Source organism: Calidris pugnax, unplaced genomic scaffold, assembly GCF_001431845.1.
Source record: "Calidris pugnax isolate Ruff unplaced genomic scaffold, ASM143184v1 scaffold56, whole genome shotgun sequence".
Taxonomy (NCBI): domain Eukaryota; kingdom Metazoa; phylum Chordata; class Aves; order Charadriiformes; family Scolopacidae; genus Calidris; species Calidris pugnax.
The window spans coordinates 7,468,287-7,493,188 of record NW_015090839.1 but is presented as its reverse complement, the minus strand read 5'-3'; the positions used below and the strand labels follow the sequence as shown (position 1 = coordinate 7,493,188).

Sequence of the window (24,902 nt, the reverse complement as noted above, 5' to 3'; positions counted from 1 at the left end):
TAGAATTGCCAGTTTTGAATTTTACATTGTTGCCAACTATCCCTGTTAATGGACTGTGTCTAATTGTTCAAAAATACCACATACCAGCTGTTAATCCCCACTTCCCCATTAAATGCTGAGCCAAGATGATGAGGATGATGATAATCATCTTCTTCTTAAAGGTTATTTCACTCTGATGAAGGGTGTAAATCATGATCCAGAAAAAAAATCATAGTTTTGTAGGCATCTAATGCTTCCTTTCACTTACCTTGATAAAATGGTCAATCTAGTCCTCTGGTAGCTGACTGGACTCCTAGCTGGTATGTACACACAGTAAGACACAAATATTTGCAAGTCCTCTAGTAAGCCAGCCAGAATGTTTTTCTTTCCCCCCTCCTTCTAGCACACATCTGGCCCTAGACAGCCAATTAAGATAGGTGTTGCCACTTTAAGGGTTTATAGATTATCTGATTAGTTATATTTCTGAGATTATCAACTATCGACTGAGATTATCAACTATATTTCTGAATTATCAACTATCACTAGCACTGTACCACCATATATAGCTTCTGGAAACACCCTTTTCTCTTAGCTTTTCTAACACTCCATTTGGACAGTCAGATTAATTTCAACCAGTAACTATTTTTTTTCTCCTCAAGTCAGTAGATGTTTGGGTTGCTTCAGCTTGGTATCTTCCCCCTCTCCTGGCTACAAACAGAATAGAAGCAGCATGTAAAATTGTGTGTTACTAAAAAAAAAATAATTCTGGCCCAATTCCCCATCCTGGTTGCTGATCTCCACCGTGGCATGGGAACTTTGCTTTCCTTCTGAAGCTTATTTTTAGCTCCTTTAAACCTAGTTCCAACTGTTTGGAAAGGAAATTACAATCAGGCCAAAGGTTTCCTGATTTCCTGACATTCCTTTCCCTGCAACTGTTTCTAGTGCTTTTTTTCTACCCCAGAGCATTTGACTTCTAGTCTTTTTATCTTGCTAGTCCAAAGTGCAACACTTGAATTTGGGATTGTTAGACATATTTTACTTCTGGTTTCTTTTTGTCAAATCCCCGCAGATCTCTTAAGAGAAATTTCAGATCCAGTTTGTTAAATTCACCATTTTTCCTTTGGGAACGTCTCCAGCTCTTTTTTTTCAGGCCTCCTCCTAACTCCTTTCAGTTACCTGAGGATCAGACACCCCTACTAACCCTTTCGCTGGGTTACCTGGGGGGAGTACCTGCTTAGCACACAGTTCTTTGGGAACGCTCTTTGGAAATTTCCAAAACTCTCTGAACCAGCGCTGGGGCAGGTGCTGGGGTCCCGCCACTGCTCCCTAGACAGGGAAAACCCGAGCACAAGGTCAGTCGCTGTTGCTCTATTCAACAACCAGAGCCATTATAACCACCCCAGCACCTCTGCCCTGGGCCGGCTCCCCGCGGTGGTCCCACCACCCCCGGGGCCGGGGGCAGCCCGGGCACCCCCGAGCCCGCCCGCCAGCGCGGAGCATGCGCGGCCGGGCGCGGAGCATGCGCGGCCGCCTCCGCCGGCAGCCCGCCGCCGCCTTCCCCTTCCCCCGGCACCGCCGCGCCTCTCGGAAGGCTGCGGTCCTTTCAGAAATCGTAGAAGGTGTCTCCTGCCCTATACTTAAAATGACTATTCTGTGATTCCGTGATAAAAAGGGCGATGGGTGCGGGGAAAGCGTCGCCGGGTTCGGCTGGGTCCTCGGAGACAGGGCCAGAAGCAGCAGAAACAGAAGGGATGGAGCTTGCACAGCGAAGGACGGGAGGGGGTTAATTTTGTCTAATATTTCACGGAATCACGGAATTGTCAGAGTTGGAAGGGACCTCTAGAGATCATCTAGTCCAACTCCCCCGCTAAGCAGGATTGCCCAGAGCACATTATTCAGGACTGCATCCAGGCGGGCCTTGAAGATCTCCAGAGAAGGGGACTCCATGACCTCCCTGGGCAGCCTGTTCCAGGGCTCTGTCACCCTCACCGTAAAGAAGTTTTTCCTTGCATTTGAGGGGAACTTCCTATGTTCCAGCTTGTGCCCGTTGCGCCTTGTCCTATCGCTGGAGACAACTGAAAAAGAGTCTGGCTCCATCATCTTTCAACCCACCCTTTAGACACTTGTAAACGCAGATAAGGAACTCTTTGTTTCTCTCTCTCTCTCTGTGAAGAGGTGGCACACCTACATACGCTCCTCTTGGTGGAGATACAGTGAAATGAGTTGCTTTGGGCATACAGAGATGTGGGAGAAAAGAAGTGACTAATGTTCTTGTGGGCGAGGTGGGCAGCCATTGCCATGGAGGTAGAAGTCCATGGGGAAGCTCAGAAGCTATGAGCTGCCTCACAATATAACCAGCATAACATCCTTCTGGACTGCGGAGCGTGACCAAACCTGGATCTCTCAATATGAAGAACTGCCACTGCTGGGCCAACACAACCTTAATGTCACTGGAGCAGCACGTCACGTCACTGGAACACAGAGGGCTTCTCTACTGTGCTTTCAACCTGGCCCAGCCTTCAGAAGTGAGCCTGTAGTGCACCAGCAAGCTCACCTTCACCCCAGCCATCTTGCCCGTGCTTACCTGCAGGCTACAGATGACTCTATTCCATGGCTCTTGAGGATCCCTGCCATACCTTCCTCTGCACGCACACATCCTGAGGTGAAGCTAACCAGCCCCTGGTAGCACAGGGACAACTGAGCCAGCCTGCTCCAGTAAGCAGGATCGCATTCAGTACCTCTTGCACAGCACAATTAAGGGCAACTGATGAATTAACAGTGAAGTACTGATACTCAAAGCCAAAAAACCTACCCCAACCCTGCCCAAACTGCCAGCGTATCTGCATAGTCCCTTCTCACGTCCGCTCTCGGGGGTTGCTGTCAGCTTTAGGGGACCGAGTTAAGCCGGGTTTGATTTAAAGCCTATCACGGGATGTGAAACTGGGACAGACACAGGTTCTGGTGGGGAGGTGGCTGGTGACAGGGGCCTCTGTCCCCTGGTGGGAAGCTGCCGGTCGGCAGCCTGGGCGCGGGGTTGCCAGGTGGGCGGCACGGCCAGACGTGAGGCCCCCGCGTCCTCCCTCCGCTGCTCCGGCAGGGAACGGCAACGGTCGAACCCCCGGCCCCGCAGGCCCGCTCCCCCTCCCGGGCCACCTGTGGGGAGACGCGGGCAGGTGCGACGCTCCCCTAATTCTGCCTGGCCGCGACCGAGCCTCTCAAGCGAGAAGCGGTCCCGTGAGCGCCCCGGGGACAGGAAGGGGGCACGGAAAGCCCCGCCGCCCCTCACAGCCCCCCCGCGGCCGCCGGACGCCGCCGCTCTCTTCCCGCGCCCCGCCCCGCTCCCGGCGGACGACAATTCCCAGAATGCCCCGCGCGCAGGGGCTCACTGAGCCTGCTGGCGGGGCTCAGCCAATGGGAGGGCGCGGAGGGAGCGGGGCGGGGTAGGTTGCACAGGCAGGGAGGGGCGGGGCGGAGGGGCCGGCGGCAGCGGCGGCGGGAAGGACTGTCCCGGGGCTCGGCGGCGGCGGGGACGATGCCGGTTCATTCCCGGGAGAAGAAGGAGAACAATCACGATGAGATGGAGGTGGACTACGGGGAGAACGAGGGCAGCAGCTCGGAGGAGGAGGAGACCGAGAGCTCGTCCGTGTCTGAGGAGGGGGACAGCTCAGGTACCGGCGGCCGCCCGCGGGGCAGCGCCTTTGAGGGGGCGCCGCGGCCGTTCCCTCAGTGCCCGGCGCGCTGCCCCGGGGGAGAGACCCGTCCCGCCCCCTTCCCCCGGCACCCGTGGCTGCCGGTGCCCCCCCCTCGCTGTGACCCCGCCCCCTCTCGCCGCTCCGGCCCGGCCCAGCCCCTGCGGCGGCCCCGCGGCTCCTCTTCGGGCCAGCCGGCCGGCCCGGGTTGGGGTCGGGCCGCATGGGGACGGCAGCCCCGCTTCGGTCCGAGCCGCTGACACCCGGGCTTGGCGGGCCGGGCCGCTCCGAGTGGGTGCTGTGGGTTGTGCCCTGCTGGGCTTGAGTGCATGGGCCGCAGCAGGGTGCTCGCTGGGGTCTGCACTGGCACACACCCAGCCACACATACGTACATACGTGCCCATTGGTATGTACATGTGTATTTCCTCCTATGCAGAATCGTCAATTTCAGTCAGCTGTTTTGAGGCCTGTCTTTGAGGGGTCATTGGCAGCCCTGTTGGTACCATTAGCCTTTTTGTGAAGCATTTCAACCTCTGCTCTGCGGAAGGTCCCTTCCTTTTTCCGTAGCTTCCTATGGACTGTAGATTTTAAATTATATTAGTAGGTGAAAACCAGCTTTAAAAGGATTACTCTTTCTGTCCTCAGTTTCTGCTGTGTTAGAAGAAGGTTATTATCTGTTCAAACTTCCCTTGTAACTACAACAGGTAAATTATAACATGGTCACTTAACTGGGAAACGTACTGGTCATCAGATGCATAACAGTGCTGCTTTGGACTCCCCAGGGCTCCATAAGTAAGTAAGCTCTAGTCACCAAAAGGGCTAGCTGAAAAATTCAGTGCTAGCTGTGGTCCTAATTTGTGTTTCTGGCAGCTAAAGTGATTTAGACTGGTCTGCTGGGATCCTGTTCCGTGCCCGTACTAGCACATTGGCTTGTGGCATGAGTGCTGGGCTTGGCACAGTGGAAGGAATGGGACACTATGAGCTAAACAAATTAAGCAGCTGTGAAATTATATTTTTATATATGATGGCTTATGATTGATGTATTTGTGTGTATTAAAGTCCTCAATGTAGAGTTAATTCTTCATTTAGTTTTTAAAGGATCTGGGAGATCTTGAATGTTAAGTCTTGTGGCTTTTATATTCACACTGACTGATGCAGTTCAGGGAAGACCCTGCTATGGTGGTTCCATGTGGACTCATGGAGCTTGCCCTAGTCTGGGCTGTGCACGGTGCTGGAGCCCCACAGGTATGGCACAGAAACAGCCAAGCTGACTCTGCAGAAGTCGAGTGAAGACTACTAGTGCTGGGAAAGTGTGGCTGCCATACTGGGAGAGACTATAGTGACTCCCTTAGACCTTGATCTGAGTTAATGCTCACTCGGTACGAGAGTTGATCCCCCGGTAGAGGCCTTTGTTAATCCACAAATCCAGGTAATCTGCCCGTGGTTTATACAGAACTTCCTGTGTTTTGAGGTTGGGTTTTTTTTCTGCTTTTCCCCCTTCTTCTCCCCCAAACCTTTGAGCTGGCAAGGATTGCTGGTTGAACCCCTTTTTACAAGTTAGGCTGCTCGTCCATGGCAGTACACCTGGATCAAATTGCTGGCCGCCACTGTCCTGCCTCTCATCCTTATCCACCCTTCCTGGGTGCACACTGTGCTTTCTGGTCCCCTTTCTTGCATTCTCTTCGATGCTTTTGGGGCCTTTGTATGCTTAGGTGTCAGAAAAATAACCCATTAAAAAGCTAGCTAGTGAAAACATCTCAGCAAATAGTCAGATATGAAAATGGGAGGTGCTGGGGACTATGTGTATCAGTGGTTAGATAGCTGCAGCTCAGTAGCAGCAGAAGTCATAAATTAAAACTCTCTGAGAATATGTAAACACCTCCAACTTAAATCAGTTAACTGGGCACCTATACGTTTTTGTGAATTTGGGACTAATGATTTGCACAGTTTTAGACAAGAGGTCTCCTGGAGCAGGGAGTTCTTTAGTTCTTAGGCTGTTCCCTCATCTGAGAGAAGATCTCATGCCTCTTTGTCTAATGCAATGCTACACAGGAGATCTCTTCAATCAGTGAGCTGTGGACTGCATCCAGGGGCTTGAAAGAATCAGCAAAGTTATTACAAAGATAATTATTTTATTTGTATCTGTATTGGCAACTGAATTGGCAAAATAAGAATAGAGAATAAGTAGTTCTGAGTAGATAGTGCTGAGGCCCCCACATCTCCATAGTAGTTAGGATTTATTTCCAATTATGTAGCCTGAACTGAATGTGTTTGTTTGGAAGCTGCCTGAAGGACAAGTCAGCGTTTCAAATCCTTGTGTTGCCCATAGATGGAGACACATACTGGAACACATTTGACAAGTACCTGGAATGAAGCTTTGGGTTTAACTTGATAGGAGAAGAACTCGGTTTGTGTTCACCAAAACTGCTGCAAACTGACCCCGTGCCTGATAAGCTGGACCAGTCATGAGACTGGCTTCAAAGCTGTGCTGTACTGAAACTTGAATGTGTGCACAGCTTTTATAAACAGTTGGGCTGTTGTAGGTGGAGAGTTTATTGATAAATTTACAGATCTGCTACAGAGGAAGGCTGATCAGTCTTTCCTTACCCCCGTTCCCTCATGGTGATTCTGTTGGAAAACAAGGCCAGAAAAATGTGCTTAAACTGTCTTGGGTTGTTCTGATGAAACCTAAACTAGGCAGCATCTCTGCTGGTGGTTATGCTGGAAAAAAGGTGAACTTGAATGAGGGGACAAGGGCAAGCAGCTGGACGTAATAATATTTTTAAGTTGGAGGAGTATATCTGATTACGTCCTTGTTTGCACAGCAACCTTCTCTGTTCCTTTCAGATGTGACTTATGAAAGAATGCTTCAATTCTTTTATTATCGGAATTGCTTATGGACTAAAAAGGGAATACTGTATTTTGGATAAGAAATTCACGGAGACGGCTTTTCAAGAAGTTTATATGAAGTTTGTTACATCTTGCAGGGCAAAACAGTGTAAAGAAGGAATCTACAGGCTGCTTGGGCAGCTGGTGGGTGAGACACAGGGTTGTGAAGCACTCCTTGGTGAGGTCCAGGAGCAGCACTGCAAAAATAACCAGTACTTAGCCTGTCTTAGCTTACCAGTTTGTATTGTAGCTAGATGCCGTCTGGGAATGCCCTTTCTTCATCTCTTACTCTAGCGAATCTGTATGTCTAAAAAAATGACATTTTCTGTGGGAAAAAGGGAGTTTGATATAACAGATGTAGAGTTAACTCTTTCTCTCCTCCAACTCAGTGGCTGTGGTGAAGAGGTAATTGTCTCTGTTGGTTCCAGCTTTGAAGTTTTCTCTTTTTCAAAACTTGCCTTTGCTCCTGTTTGTAGTTTTGCTAATTGATATTTTTAAAGAAAATTTTGAAGTTTATGTGTCCTCAGATACACTTTGGTTGATCTTTATTGAAGGCAAATTTGTTGTCTTGCCCTTGTCTTGATTTCTTCTGGGATTAGGGGGAAGGAAGGAGGAATTGTGTTTTAAGTGAATGTAGCCTGTGAATGTTTCTTTAAAACAATACAAGAAGCTCTCCAGATAATTTCTGTTGCATTCCACAGAGAAATGCTTTTAAGGGAGCACTTAAAAAGCAATGATTAGAGGAAATTACATGCTTATCTCAGTGTCTTGACAAATATGAACATACTCCATGGAAGCATATTGCTCCTACAGACATAAGATGATTAGCACCTCAAGAAATAAGTCTTAATTAAAATTAGTAATAATAAGAAAAAAAGATTTTTGAAGGAAAGGTGGTTTTTTTTTTTTTGGTTAAATTTGTCATTTGCTTTATTTGCATTCAGCCTTCTTTTCTGTTTTTTTTTTGTTTTTGTTTTTGGTTTTGTTTTTTTTTTGTTTTTGTTTTTGGTTTTGTTTTTTTTTTGTTTTTGTTTTTGGTTTTGTTTTTTTTTTGTTTTTGTTTTTGGTTTTGTTTTTTTTTTGTTTTTGTTTTTGGTTTTGTTTTTTTTTTGTTTTTGTTTTTGGTTTTGTTTTTTTTTTGTTTTTGTTTTTGGTTTTGTTTTTTTTTTGTTTTTGTTTTTGGTTTTGTTTTTTTTTTGTTTTTGTTTTTGGTTTTGTTTTTTTTTTGTTTTTGTTTTTGGTTTTGTTTTTTTTTTGTTTGTTTGTTTTGGTTTTTTTAGCAGTAGATATCTGAGAATACAGAAAGTGCAGGTAGAGGAAGCATAACTTGCCCTTGAGAGCTGTCACTGTTTCTATCCCATTCTTTTTGATGATATGTGTTTAGTGTAGGGTTTCTTATTGACCAGGATATAGAATAGCATATTAGGGATGACTAAAAAACCCACAAGTTATGCTCACCATCCCAGATGAGAATTTGGCCATTTTTTAGAGCCCTTAATATAGGCCGCAGCTTATTAAAAAAAGCTATTTTAGGCACTGTTACATTTTAAGTACTATGAGGCTTTTTGTCTTTAAACCAGGCTGCCCTAGTTACTCATTTAACAGCTTGAATATAGTAGGAAAAGAATGACTATAATTTTGAAAGTGTTTAAAAATATCCTAAATACTTTGTGCAGTATGAAACTTCATGGGAAATCTGAAGTGTTGAGAAAGGATAGGCCTCTTACCAAGCATTTTAATATGAAATGAGGAATCTTCTGCCTGCAGTGATATAAATTTTCAACTGGAAAGCCATGAGATTTGATCCTAAAACCTCTTAGTCTTTTAGTACTGCATATTCCCCAATCTGTGTGTTGTTTAAGGTCATGGAGAAGAGGTTCCGTAACTGGGGAATTATAGTTATTTCAGGACTCTGAAAAACTTAATAATTTTATGAATCTTACTGGAGGTAGAATAAAGGTAAAACGATTGAAGAGCAACTTCACATGTGAATTGCCATTCAGTATGAATGATAGGTAGGTTGTAGACTTCTAGCCAGAAACTCAAAGACTCACGCATGTACATAGGGGAGGGGACACTGGAGAGAGCTATGTGTTATTTCAATAGCTACGAGAGTCAGCTGTACCCTCATTTACCAATGCATTATAGTTTCTTTGCAATGCAAGTTCAAAATGTAAGATGCAGTCACCTTTCCCTCCAAGAGTAGGTCTTGCACTGATCCTCAGCCAGGGTTACAGTTCTAGTCTGCTTTCACTGATTTATAGTCCCTAAACATAAACAATAAAATCCAGGTTAATTTAAGGAAAGACTTCTGAGTGATTACCATACTAAAACATACTTAGAACCAAAATCATAGCTGAACACACCTGAAACACATATTTGAATTTGAGAATAAATTTGAGAAGAACGGTTGGTATCCCAGTGCTTGTTCCTATCCGGCTTCATGCGGAGGTGCCTTCAAATTTTAAAGCTTTACTTTTATACCACATAAATGCTTAAGACAACTCTTTGAGTAACATGACTGCCACATTCCTTAAATCTGGCCAAGTTGAAAGTTGCCCAATCAATTTTGGCTTGAGTATTACTTTGGAGAGCCAAATAAAACTTTGCTCTTTAATCTAATTTTCAGCCTTATTCTGGGATTCAGGATCTGCCTTACTTTTGAGAACAATATTTTAAAATAAAATAGTATCTCTTAACAGCCTGATGCTTTCTTCCACCCTCCCCAGCGTGCTAAGCATTCAGTGTATTTTTTTTAGGTCCTGTTTTTAGACTTTCTTGCTCTGCTTTAAAATCATAGAATCATAGAGTGGTTTGGGTTGGAAGGGACCTTAAAGATCATCTAGTTCCAACCCCCCTGCCATGGGCAGGGACACCTCCCACTAGACCAGGTTGCTCAAACCCCATCCAGCCTGGCCTTGAGCACCTCCAGGGATGGGGAATCCACGACTTCTCTGGGCAGCCTGTTCCAGTGCCTCACCACCCTCACTGTAAAGAATTTCTTTCTAGTATCTAATCTAAATCTCCCCTCTTCCAGTTTAAAACCGTTGCCCCTTGTCCTTCCACTACACTTCCTGACAAAATACTTCAGGTTATATCATGTTTTAAAACTTTGTACGCACTGTCTTTTTTGCTTGTAATGTGACAAACTGTAGTAGGTCTTTGATTTGGGACGTGTGGGTACCATTGTAATACAGATTGATACTGCTCCACTGCTTGCTAGTTTTCACGTCTGGGCAGAGAGGGCTAGTGTGGTTTTTAGTCTTAAAAGTTCGTGATGATTGTGCAGAAAACTTCATACACTGCGAGGCCAGAGTGGAAGATCTGAGTTAATCAGATCCTCTGATGTAGCTGTGCTGGCCCTGAAGCTACTCATTTTACTTCATCACCTTTGCAAATTGCTGTACTCTTTTGCAAAACAGTAAGGATGAAGTCTAGTGTGCTGCGTTCTGTAGCTGGTGTAGGAGACCAGCATAAAAGCATAGAAAAAACAAGTTACTGCAAAATTCTAGACTTTGCAGGTTAAGAAGTGTTTCATTAGAAGTCCAGTCATTTTTAAATGGTCATGAAGATGAACTACAGATGTTTCCACATTAATATTTCAGGTTCAAAGAACTCTCCCAATTGAACAAATTGAAACCTGTTTTCAAAACCAAGGGTTACTTTTTTTTATTAATGGTTATTAATAACACAAACCCTTGAATTTTATATGACAAATGTAACATTGAACTGTGCTTGCTTTCTGGGGACTTCTTTTGCTCATACTAGCTCAGGATACTTGAATTTTCAGTGGTGGCTAATAACTCTTCACGCTTAATGGTGCCTTTCCTCTGGTGTGATATACAATGTTTAGTTTTTCTGTTTCACAAATTCTTAGATACACTTTGTATTATCAATCATGAAATTTAGCCTCTTAAAGTCTTATGGAGATGTTGTTTCCTGTTTTGAGGAAGAGAAATTGCTGTTAATCAGGTTTCTTGTAGAATTAGATAGAAATTTCTTACTTTGTAGTTTATTTGTCAAATGATTCCTCATAATCTGCTATAAGATTATAATAATTTAATAGATAATCTATTCATGCCTAAAATTCAGGTTTGTTTCAAATTCACTAAAAACAAAATACCCGGTTAATTTCATTATACATTGCACTGTTCAAAATAAATTACCTGTTTTTTTTTTTATTCATAGAAATGGATGATGAGGACTGTGAAAGAAGAAGAATGGAGTGTTTAGATGAAATGTCCAATCTTGAAAAGCAATTTACAGACCTTAAAGATCAGTAAGTATTTTAATGTTTCAAGTGCCTCATTTGAGGATCCATTCCATGAGACTATTCTGTGCAGTTCTGGTGTTTCTGGTCTTTCGTATATATATATGGATGCTACTTTTGGAGAAGAATAAAGGTAGGGAGTTCTGAAATTATTTGCAGGAAGTTGCTGCAGAATACTTGTATGTATGTATTTATTTATTTATTTATTTTCTGTTTTGCTGTAAGAATGTGTTGAAGTGTTGTTGCCTTGAAGGGTTGGTGTGTGTCAATTGCGTCAAAATCCTCTTCTAACTTGTGTTTGCTTTTAAATAAAATACTTTTTTTTTTTTTTTTTTAAATTTCTATTATTTTAAGACTTTACAAAGAAAGATTAAGCCAAGTGGATGCAAAACTACAAGAGGTCATAGCTGGAAAAGCACCTGAATATTTAGAACCATTGGCAGCTTTACAAGAAAATATGCAAATCCGAACCAAGGTGGCAGGTAGGCATGTAAAATAAGTATTGCTGTTTCAACAGTATAAAATTGTTACACATTTTAAGGTCTATCTTTTTTTTCTTTAGAATTGCTAAAGGAATGTGTTTTAAAGTTAGAAATACTGTGGCATAGTCATAGTTTTAAATGTAAAAGATTTTTCAAATCAAAATATATAGGTTGCTTACCTCTTCGCACAAGTTGCCTGATAACATTACATTAAAAATATGACTTTTTAAAATGTTTAATTTAATGACTGTCTGTCTTTGTGTAGTAAGCAGAAAACTACTGAATTAAAAACAGTAATAATTTTTATTAGTCAGCAAATTTGGGATCAAGCCTGCACACTGGTCACTGTTGAAATGAAGAGATATGTAGGTGCTATCTCATGAAGTGCTTGCCAGATCATCTTAGATCATCATGTTTTTCCTGCTTTTCGAGTCTGTCTCTTCTACTCCTCTGCTCCAATCCTCCTGTTCCATCAGGGGAAGGAGCAAAACTCTTGTCCTTAGCAGCTTTTTTCTAAGCTGCATTTTAATTATTAAAACTAGATGGGCTTTTATGCTCATAGAAGAAGCAGGCAAGAACTTTTATCTTCGTCTGGGATACAACCATATAGCCATATGGAGCTGTGCTATTACAGGAAGCCAAAGTTCTGTACTTCCCTGTGGTAGGTTCTTTTCATGTTACAGCTCAACTCCTGTAGGAGTAATTGAGCTAAGGGTTACCTAACACAGGCCGTCAGAAAGCCAAAAGAGAGATAGTCATAATCTCTCTGGCTGGAGAAGCTGTGTCTAAGAAATTCAGCAGAAGCACGGTGCAGGCAAATTGGAAAATGGGAAGCCTGCTTATACTTTTGTAATACTAGTGCTGCTCAGTATGTGTTCACTGGTACTTTTTTGCATTTCACTCCCTTCTGGTCCATAATGCTTTTCCTCAGCTGATGATCCAGAATTTCTGTGTTTTAAGATCTTGACCCAAATTTACTTAACTAGTCCTAAGTAGCCCACTTGGGTTTTGTAGAAAGTTCATAGGTGAACTTGGAGAAGATTTGATATAAAAGCAGCCTTAATCTAGACTCTTGATTTTCAGTTTTAAATGTATCTGTCTGTGAGTGCTTCCACGTATGTGGGTATGGATAGGCAGAATATTAGAGACCCTCCTGATTTGTCTTCAGCAGCATCAAAGATCCATGTTCCAATGTAAAAAAAGCCTGTGGTAAAAACTACAAAATTTCATTGAAGCCGAGACTAGAAATCAGGATTGGTTTTGCTTTTCCTTTTGTCCTCGAATGAGATTAATAAAGTTATTGTAGAGAAAGCAAGAAGCTGCAGAACAGGCTTATTTTCTCTTACTGTTGGAGAGCCTTGACAGAAGTGGGTAGTAGCAGGACTTGAGCTCCAGCAAGTAACCACTAAGGACCTACTTCTGTGTGAGAGAGGGGAGGAAGGGATGAAAAAAAAGCTAGATTATGTTTAGCTAGGCTGTGGTAGAAAAGAAACTTGTGTTCCTCTGCTCTCTAAGGCACTGAGCACTATTCACATGAAATGTGGATCAGCAAGTCAGGAGCATCTGTTTCTTTTAGAAGTATTCATACCTATACTGCTTCATTTCAGACAGATGAGCAGTGATTGTAGACCTAGATATGCCAGTCAGCCATAAATATTTAAAAAAAAAAAAGAAAAAAGCCAGCATAACACACTGATGTAAGAAAAGAATGTTTTGAATTCTAGATCAAAAGTGTCTTCACATTGGAAACATGATTGACATAATACTTGCAGTTTGTTTTTCAGAGGAATTGCCTGTAAGGGTATTGTTCCTCTTGAACTGTATTCATTTATAGTCTACTGATTTTAAGGGAAGTTGTTTTTGGGGAGTTCTTCAGTTGCTAGATGGCACCGGCGTGTGTGCAAACTTAACTCCTCAGAATGGTAATCTGAAACAAGTTAAGTATTTTGTGTTGAATGCATTGAATATATTAAATGCAGTTCTGTGTATACTTGCCAGATATTACATTTCAGGTACCTTTCAGATTTTTTCCACTGTCTGTTTAGTAGACACATTTTCAGAAATGTGTAAGAAATGCTTCTGATGCTTAGAAGCAGTATCCTTTGTATCACAAGATGGCTATTTCTAAGAATGGAACGCAGTCTTGTTAATTGATGTGATTTATTAAGGTCATGCATATAAAGTAAGCCTTATTCCAAATATTAATTTGTAAAAGCCTGTTCTTTCATTCAGTTTTCTAGCTATATAAAAATCCCAAAATATTATTTAAAACTGTAATTAGAAAATTAAAGAGGCCATTTAGTACTTCATGGATTTGAAAACTAAGGATATGCAGGATAATTTGATCAGAAATATGAAATAGACTTGTTTTGTAAAGTTAGCATGACTGCTGGTGCAATTTGTTTACTGATGGGGTAAAAGTTCTTAAAATAGCATTTATTTTTCCTGAGATCTTCAGAATTAAGGGATTACTTGTTCTTATTTTTACTCTGTAAAGCAGCCAGCTACTGTAGGTACCTAATATAATATATCTGTGTTTTCCAGTATGTACATGTTTTGGGACTTGTGGACAGTCTTAAAAGAGAATTCTGAAATCAGATATTAGCTAAAGAAAGTAATGTTGCTGTAATTTGTCTGATTACAGGTATCTATAGAGAGCTTTGTCTGGAATCTGTGAAGAACAAGTATGAATGTGAAATTCAAGCCTCTCGACAGCATTGTGAGGTTGTGCCTACTATTTTATATCAATAGCTAATCTCGTCTAACTTTACCGTGGGTCATGCTTTCCAAGCTCAGTGCCTGTTTTTATTGTTGCTGTTATTTGCTATTTGAATGCAATTGCCATGAGATATTTAAGCCCGTGTAAGAGGTTATTCAAAGCATATAAAAAAATTAGCTTTATATGAGTTTGGCTTTCCATATAAGTATAGATGCATATAAGATGCAGTCCTGAGTGATGTGCTCTAGGCAATCCTGCTTTAGCAGGGGAGTTGGACTAGATGATCTCTAGAGGTCTCTTCCAACTATTAATAGACTCCCATGTGATTTTTTTTTTTTTGCCTTTATTATAAGAATATTACCAAGAATAGTGTCTAAAATATCTGATGCAGTTTTAGCAGCAGCAATAATAACAGTGTCTTTTTAAGATGCCTTGGACAGCTAGTGATAGAGTTATTGTTTCAAGAGCAGTTACAGAAAAAGTATTTTTCTCTCCTCAAACATAAGCATTCACGTTTAAACATCTGAATACTGGGTACCATAGTACAAATACTCAAGTACATGTATATCCAGTGCTGTAACATAACTGTGGAGGTCCTGAGGTTTGCATTACAGTACTCCTCAACCCCCCCATTACTTAAACATGTTTTCTTCCGCGTGGTTCACCAAATTGCTGAAGTCTGTGGTTCCTACTGTACCAATAAAGCAAGAATGTGCATTCATACTTTTTAAAAAAATTCAATTTTCTTGATATATTGGCAAAGAGTAAGGTGTAATGAAGGACTACTCCTTACTGACTGTCTTCTCTCTTGTGAATACTCCTGAGGTTGGACAGAATCCTGTAAGATTTGCAGGTTTTTTTCTTCCATGACTGAATGATTTGCTTTGGCTATATATTATTCCTCTTTACAATGGTCCTTGTCCCTTGTTTTGCTAGTGTGTTTCCACTGTGAAACCTTCAGAATTCAAATACTCACTATCCAGTAAGGGTATCTTGGGGAAAAAGCTCTTTAAGGTCAGCAGTGCTGCTTGTAGGACTGGAAAATAACCATTCAGCGAGAATGCCTCTGATGCCTTTAAACCTTTTTACACCTTATTTGTCACCAAGTGCTTGAAGCAAAACAGCTGTCTAAACACCAACACTATTTCATTTTAAAACGGAATTCTGAAATGGTCTTGGGAAAGATAATAGTCATTTGGCTTTTCAGATATATATACACACACATATATATATATTATATGAGACTTTCACCTTTTCAATTCCGCTGGGAAATTTTTTTTTACAATGAGAGATTGAAAAAATAAATGAAAGGATGTCTTTGGAATTTAAATACTTTGTAACTTCAAGGGAATGGCAAACACGACAGTTATTTAGTAGAACAGGGTTCTTTATTTTCATATATTCCTGAACTGTTTTGATTCCCTCCAGCCCACTTGCTTGAACGCCGGTAGCGGTAGGTTTCTGTTAGTTTGCTGCGCTGTGGGCAGGAGCAGTTACGGGCAGACTCTTGGGCTTGGCTCTTGGGACTGCAGCTTCTGGCAGAGACATGGCAGCAAATAGCTAGACGCTCTGACTTGTACTGCTTAAGCTGTTTTTCTCACTGACTCCAAGCCGTCTGTTTTCCAGAGTTGTTAAAGATGTTGCTCAGTCAAAAAGAACTTGAAAATGTAAGAGTCAGCTGTGTTTCCTACTCGTGCTTTAGGAAATATGCAAGCTTATGAACAAACAGTAGATTTGTTTCCTTGAAGTTTGGAACTCAGCTTAATTCCAAGTTACTGGTTTAGAGATCAGTTTTTTTCAATGCTGCCTTTAAAAGGGTCACTGATCCATACAGATACACTGTGTAATTTTGGTATCAGTCCTTTGTGGTGGACTGTAATTGAGAGCAGTTTACTACAAAGTTAATTTTCTTGTTTTGAAACACTGAAAGAGAGCATGGACTGCACAAAACACTGCAAGAAGTTCACATCACAGTGTTTTTAGTTTGCCTTTGTATATAAAAAGTGCTAATGATACAACTAACATTGAAGTCATTGGGTAAATTATTTGAATCAAAAATTGCCTTTCAAAAGGACAGACTAGCTAACTTTTCTAAAGCAGTGCTTTTAAAGAGTTTCTCAGAGCTTTAAGGTGTGCTTTCACAACTTATCTAGGCTCTTTTATGTGCTCAATAAATGATTGCTTTTGTGGGAAGGCACTTTTCAGATCTATAAAAATAGACAATTATAAATGTTGTGGTAATAGATGATAATTCTCTATAAATGGGTGCAGGTTTATTAATATTGGAGGCAGCTCAATAAAAAGCTTTCAACACAAACATGATATTTTCTGATCTGTAATGAAAGATGGCATAGAGTTCACTACTTTACAGTTATTCATTGTGAATAAATCTTTGCTATACAAAAGGAAAATACTGTATTTGTGTCAAAATACAAATCTTATTTGGGACATCTAGCTTCATGGTTTTATATACTTAGTTACTCTTGGTACTGATATTTGATAACTATATTTACATTTATGCCAAGTAAGTGTGCTGTCTTTAAGGAGCTACGATCTCAGGCTAAGAAAGTGGATAGAGGGAAATGTCAAATGCTTTATGGCTTATGAAAAATTTTTACCTAAAGCTATTCTTGTCTTCCTCCTGCTGAGGCTTTAAATTGTTGTCATATATCTTTAGAGCATAGAACTTAGTCATGTAAAAATGTGTCATTTTTGCTTTTTTAGAGTGAAAAGCTTCTGTTGTACGATACTGTACAAAGTGAACTAGAGGAGAAGATTAGAAGACTTGAAGAAGACAGGCATAGCATTGACATTACCTCAGGTGGATGGAAATGCAAAGTTGGGGGTGGTGGTTTTTTTGGTTATTTGTTTGTTTTGTTTTTTTTTTTCATCTGGTAGCTACAGTTGACTGTACACATAGTATGTCTGGTGAGTTTGAGGTTATCCAGTAGAATGCTATTCGGCTGTAGACTTTGGGAGAGGGGGTGGAATTTTATCTTAAACCAAACTTTGGTCTAGTAATTATCAGCATTCCTTGTGTGGTTTGAGAGTTAAAACTCATTAATCTATGACTATATAATCACATAATATTCTGTTTGGAAACAGCATCTCACCAGAAAAAGGGTTATTTTCCATTCTTGGACATTTTCTGCTGTAAAAAAGAGCTAGTCATATAAAGGTTTCTAATTCATAGCATGTTGTTCTTATGTCGTTTCAGAATTATGGAATGATGAGCTACAGTCCAGGAAGAAAAGGAAGGATCCATTTAGTCCAGATAAGAAGAAACCTGTTGTTGTATCAGATATCCTTTTACTGAAATCACCTTTCTTTCTATGAGTGTTCACTGTTTTATAACTAGTCTTATTACATACGTCTTTACTAACAAGTCAAATGCATTCTCAAAATTCATTTTTGTATGGCAGATGTTATTCTAATTCAGGTTAGAGAAACCACGTTGACACATCCTATTATGAAAATTGAAATTAAGATTCTTTTATCTAACTACTGGTTTCATATAGAGAATATTTCTAAAAATTGATTTTTTTAACTCTTCAGAAAACAGAGCCACAGGCAAAAGCAGGAAAAAGACATTATGTTTGCAAAGTATTACTTGTGTAACTTCTCCTGTATAGCTTCCCTCATACTGGGACATCTTAGCCTCAATTTATTACTTCTTAAAAAATTCCATACAGTTTAGAACCTTCTTTGATGAAAAGTTTAAAATTCCAGCAATTGAGATTGTTTATGTGTGTGTGTTTGTGGGTTTGGGGTTCCTGTGTCTGGTGTCTGAGAATTTTGCATTGATGACTTCTTCATAGCTGTTGACAAGCATGTAGTGCAGTTGAAACTTTTTAAGGTACAACACCTAAGAGACAGTATAATCTTTCTCCAGAGAAAGGAGATGCCTTTGCAAACTGAGTCTTCTGTCTACCCCTACCCCCAGCCTAACACTTTTATAGGATCAAGAGATGTGATGGCTTAAAAGTTGCCAGAATCATGGAGACCGCTTAAAAGAGACCACCTTCTAAGTTTTAACATTATATGGTATAAAGGCCATTTTTTATTGCTAAGCTGCTGAAAAAAAAAAAAAGTCTTGCTACTTTCGTTTGTAACATGAAGAGAAGGTGAAAAGGAGGAGGTTTTTGAAAAAAAACCAAAACTGTCATCATTGGGACACCCTCCTTCAGGGTGGTTGATGTACTGGACCACATCCCAAATGCATGACTTGTCCTAATAACAGCTGTTCTTCCATTAGGCTGTGTCATAATTTCAGTTTAGTAGAGATAGTTTTTAACTAGTGCTTAAAAGCCAAGTGGTATTAATCAATGCAGGTACACGTGGTTTCATTAGTTTCTTAACTCCTGTTAGCAATTTCAGTGCCAGGTTGTTAGGAAGTGTATTTTCTTTAGCTATTAGTCATCCTTGTCTTCGGGATATCCATATAAATAGAATCAGATTCTGTGAATTATAAGCTACTTTGCCATTTTAGAATAGGTTCCAAACCTTACAGTTGATAGTTCAAAGAATGGGCTTTGCCTTTCTACTTCCTGTTTTTGGATATTTGATATTCAGAGCTGTGGTGCGGTCTACACTTTTTCAGTATTCTGCATTGTCTTTGAGAGAAAAGTAATGATTTTGTTAAAGCTGATACCTGATACTGAGCTTTCACTTCGTGTAGGTATTCTCTGTGTGAAAGATTGGTATTAATATTTCTCTACAAACATTAGAGAATTTTTATTACTGCTACTTAAAGAAATTTTCCCTAACTTTTCCACGCCCCTATATAGTTTATATGTTACAAGACCTTGATATACTTGAAGACTGGACAACAATAAGGAAGGTAAGATGAAAGGATGAATGCCAGTGGCTGTGGGTTTTGTTTGGGTTCTTGTCTAGTTCTTTTGCCTCTTAAAAGTATATAAATGTGTTTCTTATGTGGTCAAAACTCTAAATAGATTTTTTTATTCAGTAGTCAACTAATAATTGAAGTTCAAGCTATGTTATTGCTACTTTTTCTGATTCTACATAAATTATGCAGAGGAATCCGATAAAGTGGTGGAAAGGGTTATCTCTAAATTGGGTAATCCATAGTTTTCTGTGATAAAGTGAGCCTAAAGCCTGTGTCAAGAGGATCTGCTTTCTCATAGTTGAGCATAATTGGGTAGAAACTATGATGGGATTCTTTGATAGGGTTTTGTTTCAAAATAAGGTTTTTTTAAAAATATGTATCCTATGGTATGTTTTCACATAGTAAATAGTTTATTTTATGAAGATTTCTATGCTTTAACCTCTCCTTATACTTTTTTTTTATATATAAGTGAAACACTCTGGTTTTCCCAGATTATATGAGAATAAGGGTTTGCAGGAAGAGAAATTTGTTTGACCAGCTGATCTATTTGAAAAAATAAATCCAGCAGAATTAATTAATGAAGTGCAGAATTCCCTTAATAGATCTTTGTCGTATTGTTAAAGTAACTTGCTGTAGTGAAATGCTACCCTTGCCTTGCACCTGCAGTCAGAAAACTTCCCCTAGTACCTTAGTGCTTCCCAGCTTATAGAATATCAAATTACTTATGTGAATTCAAAAACTTGGTGGGAAATGGCTTTGAGTCAGTTTCCATCCTGCTTTATACTTGCGCTTCCTAAACAAGAAGTAAAATGTGATGTCTCTGTGAAAACTTGTCTGACTTTTCTCTTCCTGTTGCATCAGAAGAACAGCACAAAATAGATTTCCCTCGGTTTCTTTCCTTTAGTGTAACGTGATTTTAAACAATAGCAACAAACCCAGAATCTACTGGGGGCTTTGTCTTTTCTGGAAGTAATTTAAAAAATCAAAAAGCAACCAACCAACCCCAAAAAACTCCTAGAGCTTTTTTTTAAAGCCACTTTAATAGGACATGTTCTCATGAGAGAAAATTTGTATGTTTATGAGTATAATGTATAAATCAAAAGAGTAAGTTGTTTATATAGCATTTTTGAACTTAGAAAACCTCCTGAGTTATTTGAAATGAAAACTTTCTAAAGAAGGTGATTTTTTTTCACCCTCAAAATGCTGTTTTATTTAGTTACCAAGTCACTGTTGAGCACGCTTTTATTTTAGATTTGTTCTGATTGTGGTTTTTGCATGTAAAAGCAAGTATCCTGAGCTAGGCTGCACAATTAAAACTGCCGGTTAAGAAAAAAAGACTCTGTTTGCTGACTAACTTAATTTTCATTTGTGTTTCAAGGCAATGGCTACACTGGGGCCACACAGAGTAAAGCCTGAACGTAAGTAAACATTGTCTGGTTTCACAAGACAGAACTTGCTGTGTGCAGCGATGCGAATTCCAGCTGGGCAGATCGTATTTATTTTAGCCCCGGCACAGTGATGGAGGATGGGGTGAGGTAGCTGGAAGATGAGGCTTTTGTCTTTCCTCTCAAGTGCTGATACTTGTAGCTTGATTGCTGATAATTGTGTTGAGATCTGAATTCTAGAAAATGATCAACAAAAATGTAGACTTCTAAAAGTGGGTTACACCAATTAGTATTAACAAGCTATGCCAGTGTTTACACAAGATGAGGCAGGAAACTGAGAGCATCTGGACCTTAAGGATGCATTCTAAAGAATGCTTACATTCACTGCAAGCTACAGCCCTGAAAAAGTAGACATATGGGAAAGGAGCCTTAACTGATATTTGGCACTGGGGTGAGAAGCACATTAATGCTGGGCAAAATCAGATACTTGGAGGTGGTAAGAAAGGAGGAAAAAGGGGAGGAGGCAAGCATGTGGTATATTTCTTTCTATATTTTACTACTCGCATGTTGTGGTCGTGTGCTGATGAAGAGATTTCAGGATCTGCCACTTGAAGGCTTCTCTATATTCTATTGCTCCATTTGTGAAAAATTCATGTCAGATATGAAGGCAGTGGGGAAGAGAACTTCTGTCTAAAAATTGAAATATAGCTTTTACCTTCTTATTACCTGTGAGATAAGTTATCTTGCTTCCAATTTTCTTGCATTCTTGCAGTTATTAAGAGAGACTACTGATAATGGAAAAATAACTTGATGAAAGTGTATTTAAATATCTGACTTCTGCCAAGCTAATATTAAGTAACTTTTATTGATCATTTTAGCACCTGTCAAATTGGAAAAGCATTTACATAGTGCTAGATCTGAAGAAGGAAGACTCTATTATGATGGAGAGTGGTATGGACGTGGACAGACGATATGCATTGATAAGAAAGATGAATGTCCTACAAGGTAAAGATTATTCAGTTTATGCAGCTCTGTACACTCATGTTAAGCAATGGATAGGATGATGGCATTGAAGCATAAGGCTTGTTTGGAAGTACTGCCACCTCAGTGTACATTAGTTCACCTTGGAAGACAGGCATTATCAAAGAAGGTTGAGCACTGGACTTCTGAGGGAGGCTGGTAAAGGTTGGACTTCACAGAAGGTAGTAAGATGTTTGTCAAGCTGGGATCTGACAAACAATTTAAGCTCTTTCTAGTGTCTCAATAGCCTTTGAGTAGGTTTTGTTCAGTATCTTGGGATTTTGTTGCTTTTGAGAATTTGGTCTGTTGGCCCACCCAAAAAAAGCTTAATTATGGAAAAACACTTTATACTATTAAAGATGAACTTTCTTTTCAGAAAAGAGTTTGAAACTTTTTTATGGCTTTTCCTTCTCTTAACAAAGTTTCTACCTGGAAATGGTCTAAATATTACAGTGCAAAATTGGTTGACTGTTATATCTAAATGTATTTTCTCTGTATGGCTAATATTTGTCAATTCTAAAAGGATATATTTAAAATAAGAGACTTAAATGTATCTCTTACCTTTTACTGAACAGGGCAAATCAGTCCAAGAGCAGTGTTGATTAAATATGCATAGCTACCTGGGAAAATGAACTTTAACTTCAGATAGCAGTAGTTTACTGTGAAACTGTTTCTTTTCTTGCCTGTGTATGAAGGGGAACAGATTTTGGTGATTTTGGTGTTAGTTCAGGGCTGAAATAAGAAAGTATTTTGGCAAAATATATATTCTTTCTGAAATTTAAAAAAAATCTGAATTAGTTTTGCAGAATGGAGCCAAAAAGAGATCTTGGTATCCAGTGTCTGACAACAGCCAAAAGCTGATGCTTAACAGGGCGAGCATACAGTGGAACTTTCCCAGCCTTTCAAGGTTTCAGCAACTTGCAAGGCTGAAGGGTTTCCTGGAGGGAGTTTTGTCACACTCAGTATGTGATAGATCTTTCTTCCATTAACTGTTTTAATCTCTGGTTTTGAGCCTTTTCCTGTCATCAGTTCTACTTGATTTTTTTTTTTTCCCCTTTTTCTTGGGGTATGAGGGGGGAGTTGTATTCACTGTTTTTATTAAGGGTTACCACAAGGAGCATAAAAGCATCATTCATATAAGAATGGTTCAGTAAATCAAGCTTTGACTTATTTGTTACGGTCTTCGTATTGTGGCTAACAGTTGAATACATTTTTTTCTTTAAATTTGGGGCTTCAATCTGTTTAACTTTTTTTCAAATACTTTGTATTCTAAGTAATTTCTGGGTATGTTTTCCAACGGATCTGTTTTTTACCATGAGTAGTCTATTGTTGTGTTTTCTATGGGTGACTTTTCTATGTTGTTTTTTTAAACAATTAAAGTATTTGTACTTGTGGAGGGTTTTCTCATAGGAGAAGAAAATAGATAGGTGGCTGAATAATTAACTACCTTCACTAAAGACACGTGCAGTTACCAAAGAATTCTGTTAAAACTATCCTTCCAACAGAGGCAGTATCTTTTGGTTCTAGCACTTACAACTAATGCATATTTTCATTTACTGTATGGAAACACTGCTGCAGTTTTGAGGTTATTTACTGGCTTATAAGCTTTCTAAATTCTTCTTGTTTTTCTTTCCCTGACCCTTCTTCCCTCATTTTCTGTAGTGCCATAATTACAACAATTAACCATGATGAAGTTTGGTTTAAAAGACCGGATGGAAGCAAGTCCAAGCTGTATATTTCTCAGCTTCAGAAAGGAAAATATTCAATAAAGCATAATCACAACTGACTGTTGCTAACCAGATATGAAACAAGTGGTATTGCCATGCTTGATGTGCCATGGGGTGAAAGTTGTATTTAATGGTGTTTTGTATTCCTTATAAATTTACAGCAGTATCTGATGTGTATTTGTAGTGCTGTATGTGAACTTCATATGGATGGCCTTCAGAAACCTGAGGATGTTAAATCCTGTTGGCAGACATTTTCCCTCCAAATTGGGTCCAGTGCCTAGGATATGAAGTATGCTCTTCAAGTATAATGGCTCAGAACTTCTCATATTTGTAAAATGGAGGAAAAAAAAAAAAAAAGAAAAAAAAGTTGGTTTTTTTTTTCGTATTGGTGACCAGTTGGTGTGATAAAAATGATAACCATAATTACCAGCAACTCATTTAGTTTTCAGTGAACATGTCATGCTTCTCTTGTGGATGTAAATTTAGCCTGTTCAGCTGTTGCTTTTGAATAGATTGTAATATGCATAAGCATTCTTTTATCCAAAGTGAACTGATTTATTAAAATTATTGCCCTTGACAGCTCTGCTAGTACTGACTGTGTTATATTTTGTAAGGTTTACTATATTGCTTGTAATGAGGTAAAGCTACATTTTTGGAGGAGCACTTTTCAAGTTTAGGACCCTATTCTATAGCAAACAAATTATTGGTGATTATTTTTTTTTTCTTCCACCGATTGCCAGCAAAATGTATAGATGGTGTATAGACAGTGTTGCTCCAACCTGTGTTATATGTAGCCCACAAAGAACAACTGCGGGGATGGTTATGTAAATACTGTTGCATGCTCTGCTTGTTTGGTCCACAGTTGTATGAAATACTATGAATCTTTTTTTTTCAAAAGGAAAGTATTTCCCCAGAAGTCATATATCTGGGAAAATCTACGCTGACTTTTTCACCAAACACTGTTTTCAAATTTCTGTACCCTACTTCATGTTGTTGTACACCGGAATTATTTCATGCAGCTTAGAAAGCTCAGTTTCTCTTGACTCTTACTGTTTAAGCCACGGAGAAAAGTCCTGAATCCTTGATGTTACTGTGATGTGCTTGGAACATCTAGAATGATAGATGGGATTGCTGAAGAGTTATTAACGCGTTGGTTATGTGCACTTTAATCTCCATTTATGATGATTCTTCTTGGAGAAAGAAAGCATCCTTTTTGCTTTAAATGATCACAGCAAATAAGTATTTTTATTGTAACATATAAATGTTTTATTCCTATATTAATTGCCTCTTCTAGTGCAGGGTGGTAACTTCTTTCCAAATGCCAAATCAGTTTCTGCTGAGTGATGCTTTTCTACAATTGTATGACATGACTAATCAACTGTACATAAAGTATCAATTGACTGTTGGCTTTTAACAATATGAACTGTATGTATACAGTTGTTTGATAAACTTTTTGTAATAAAATATTTGTATTTTTTAACTTAGTATATAAATAAATGATCTGTGGTAGTGGACATCTTTTATGTTGTTTTGCTCTTTGGTTTTCTAGTCTTGTGGGAATTGTTGATACACCAAATCATAGAATCGTCTAGGTTGGAAGGGACTTCTAAGATCATCTAGTCCAACCATCAACCTAATTCTGATAAAAACCATCACTAAATCGTGTCACTAAGCACTATGTCTACCTGTTTCTTAAATACCTCCAGGGATTGTGCCTCAGCCACTTCCCTGGGCAGCCCATTCCGATGCTTAATAATGGAAGCGCTGTGCTGCGCTGTTTATAAATCAAATGTAAACACAATGTTAAGAGCATCTTAGCTATTAATGTGCTTGAACTCATTTGTATTTAGGGCACCCAGCATACCACTGCTTCCATAGTTCACCCCTTTCCTC

The 24,902-nt window shown here is 39.7% G+C and overlaps 1 protein-coding gene across 1 annotated transcript; it reads left to right on the top strand.

Moving 5' to 3' along the window:
- Positions 1-3,445: 3,445 nt before the first annotated feature.
- Positions 3,446-24,523, top strand: BRMS1L (breast cancer metastasis-suppressor 1-like). Its single transcript, XM_014942016.1, has 10 exons — positions 3,446-3,647; positions 10,746-10,836; positions 11,182-11,309; positions 13,954-14,033; positions 16,753-16,849; positions 17,246-17,329; positions 18,804-18,868; positions 20,256-20,295; positions 21,141-21,267; positions 22,945-24,523. The coding sequence occupies exons 1-10, from the start codon at positions 3,512-3,514 to the stop codon at positions 23,066-23,068; spliced, it is 972 nt and encodes a 323-aa protein (XP_014797502.1). The 5' UTR covers positions 3,446-3,511; the 3' UTR covers positions 23,069-24,523.
- Positions 24,524-24,902: the final 379 nt, after the last annotated feature.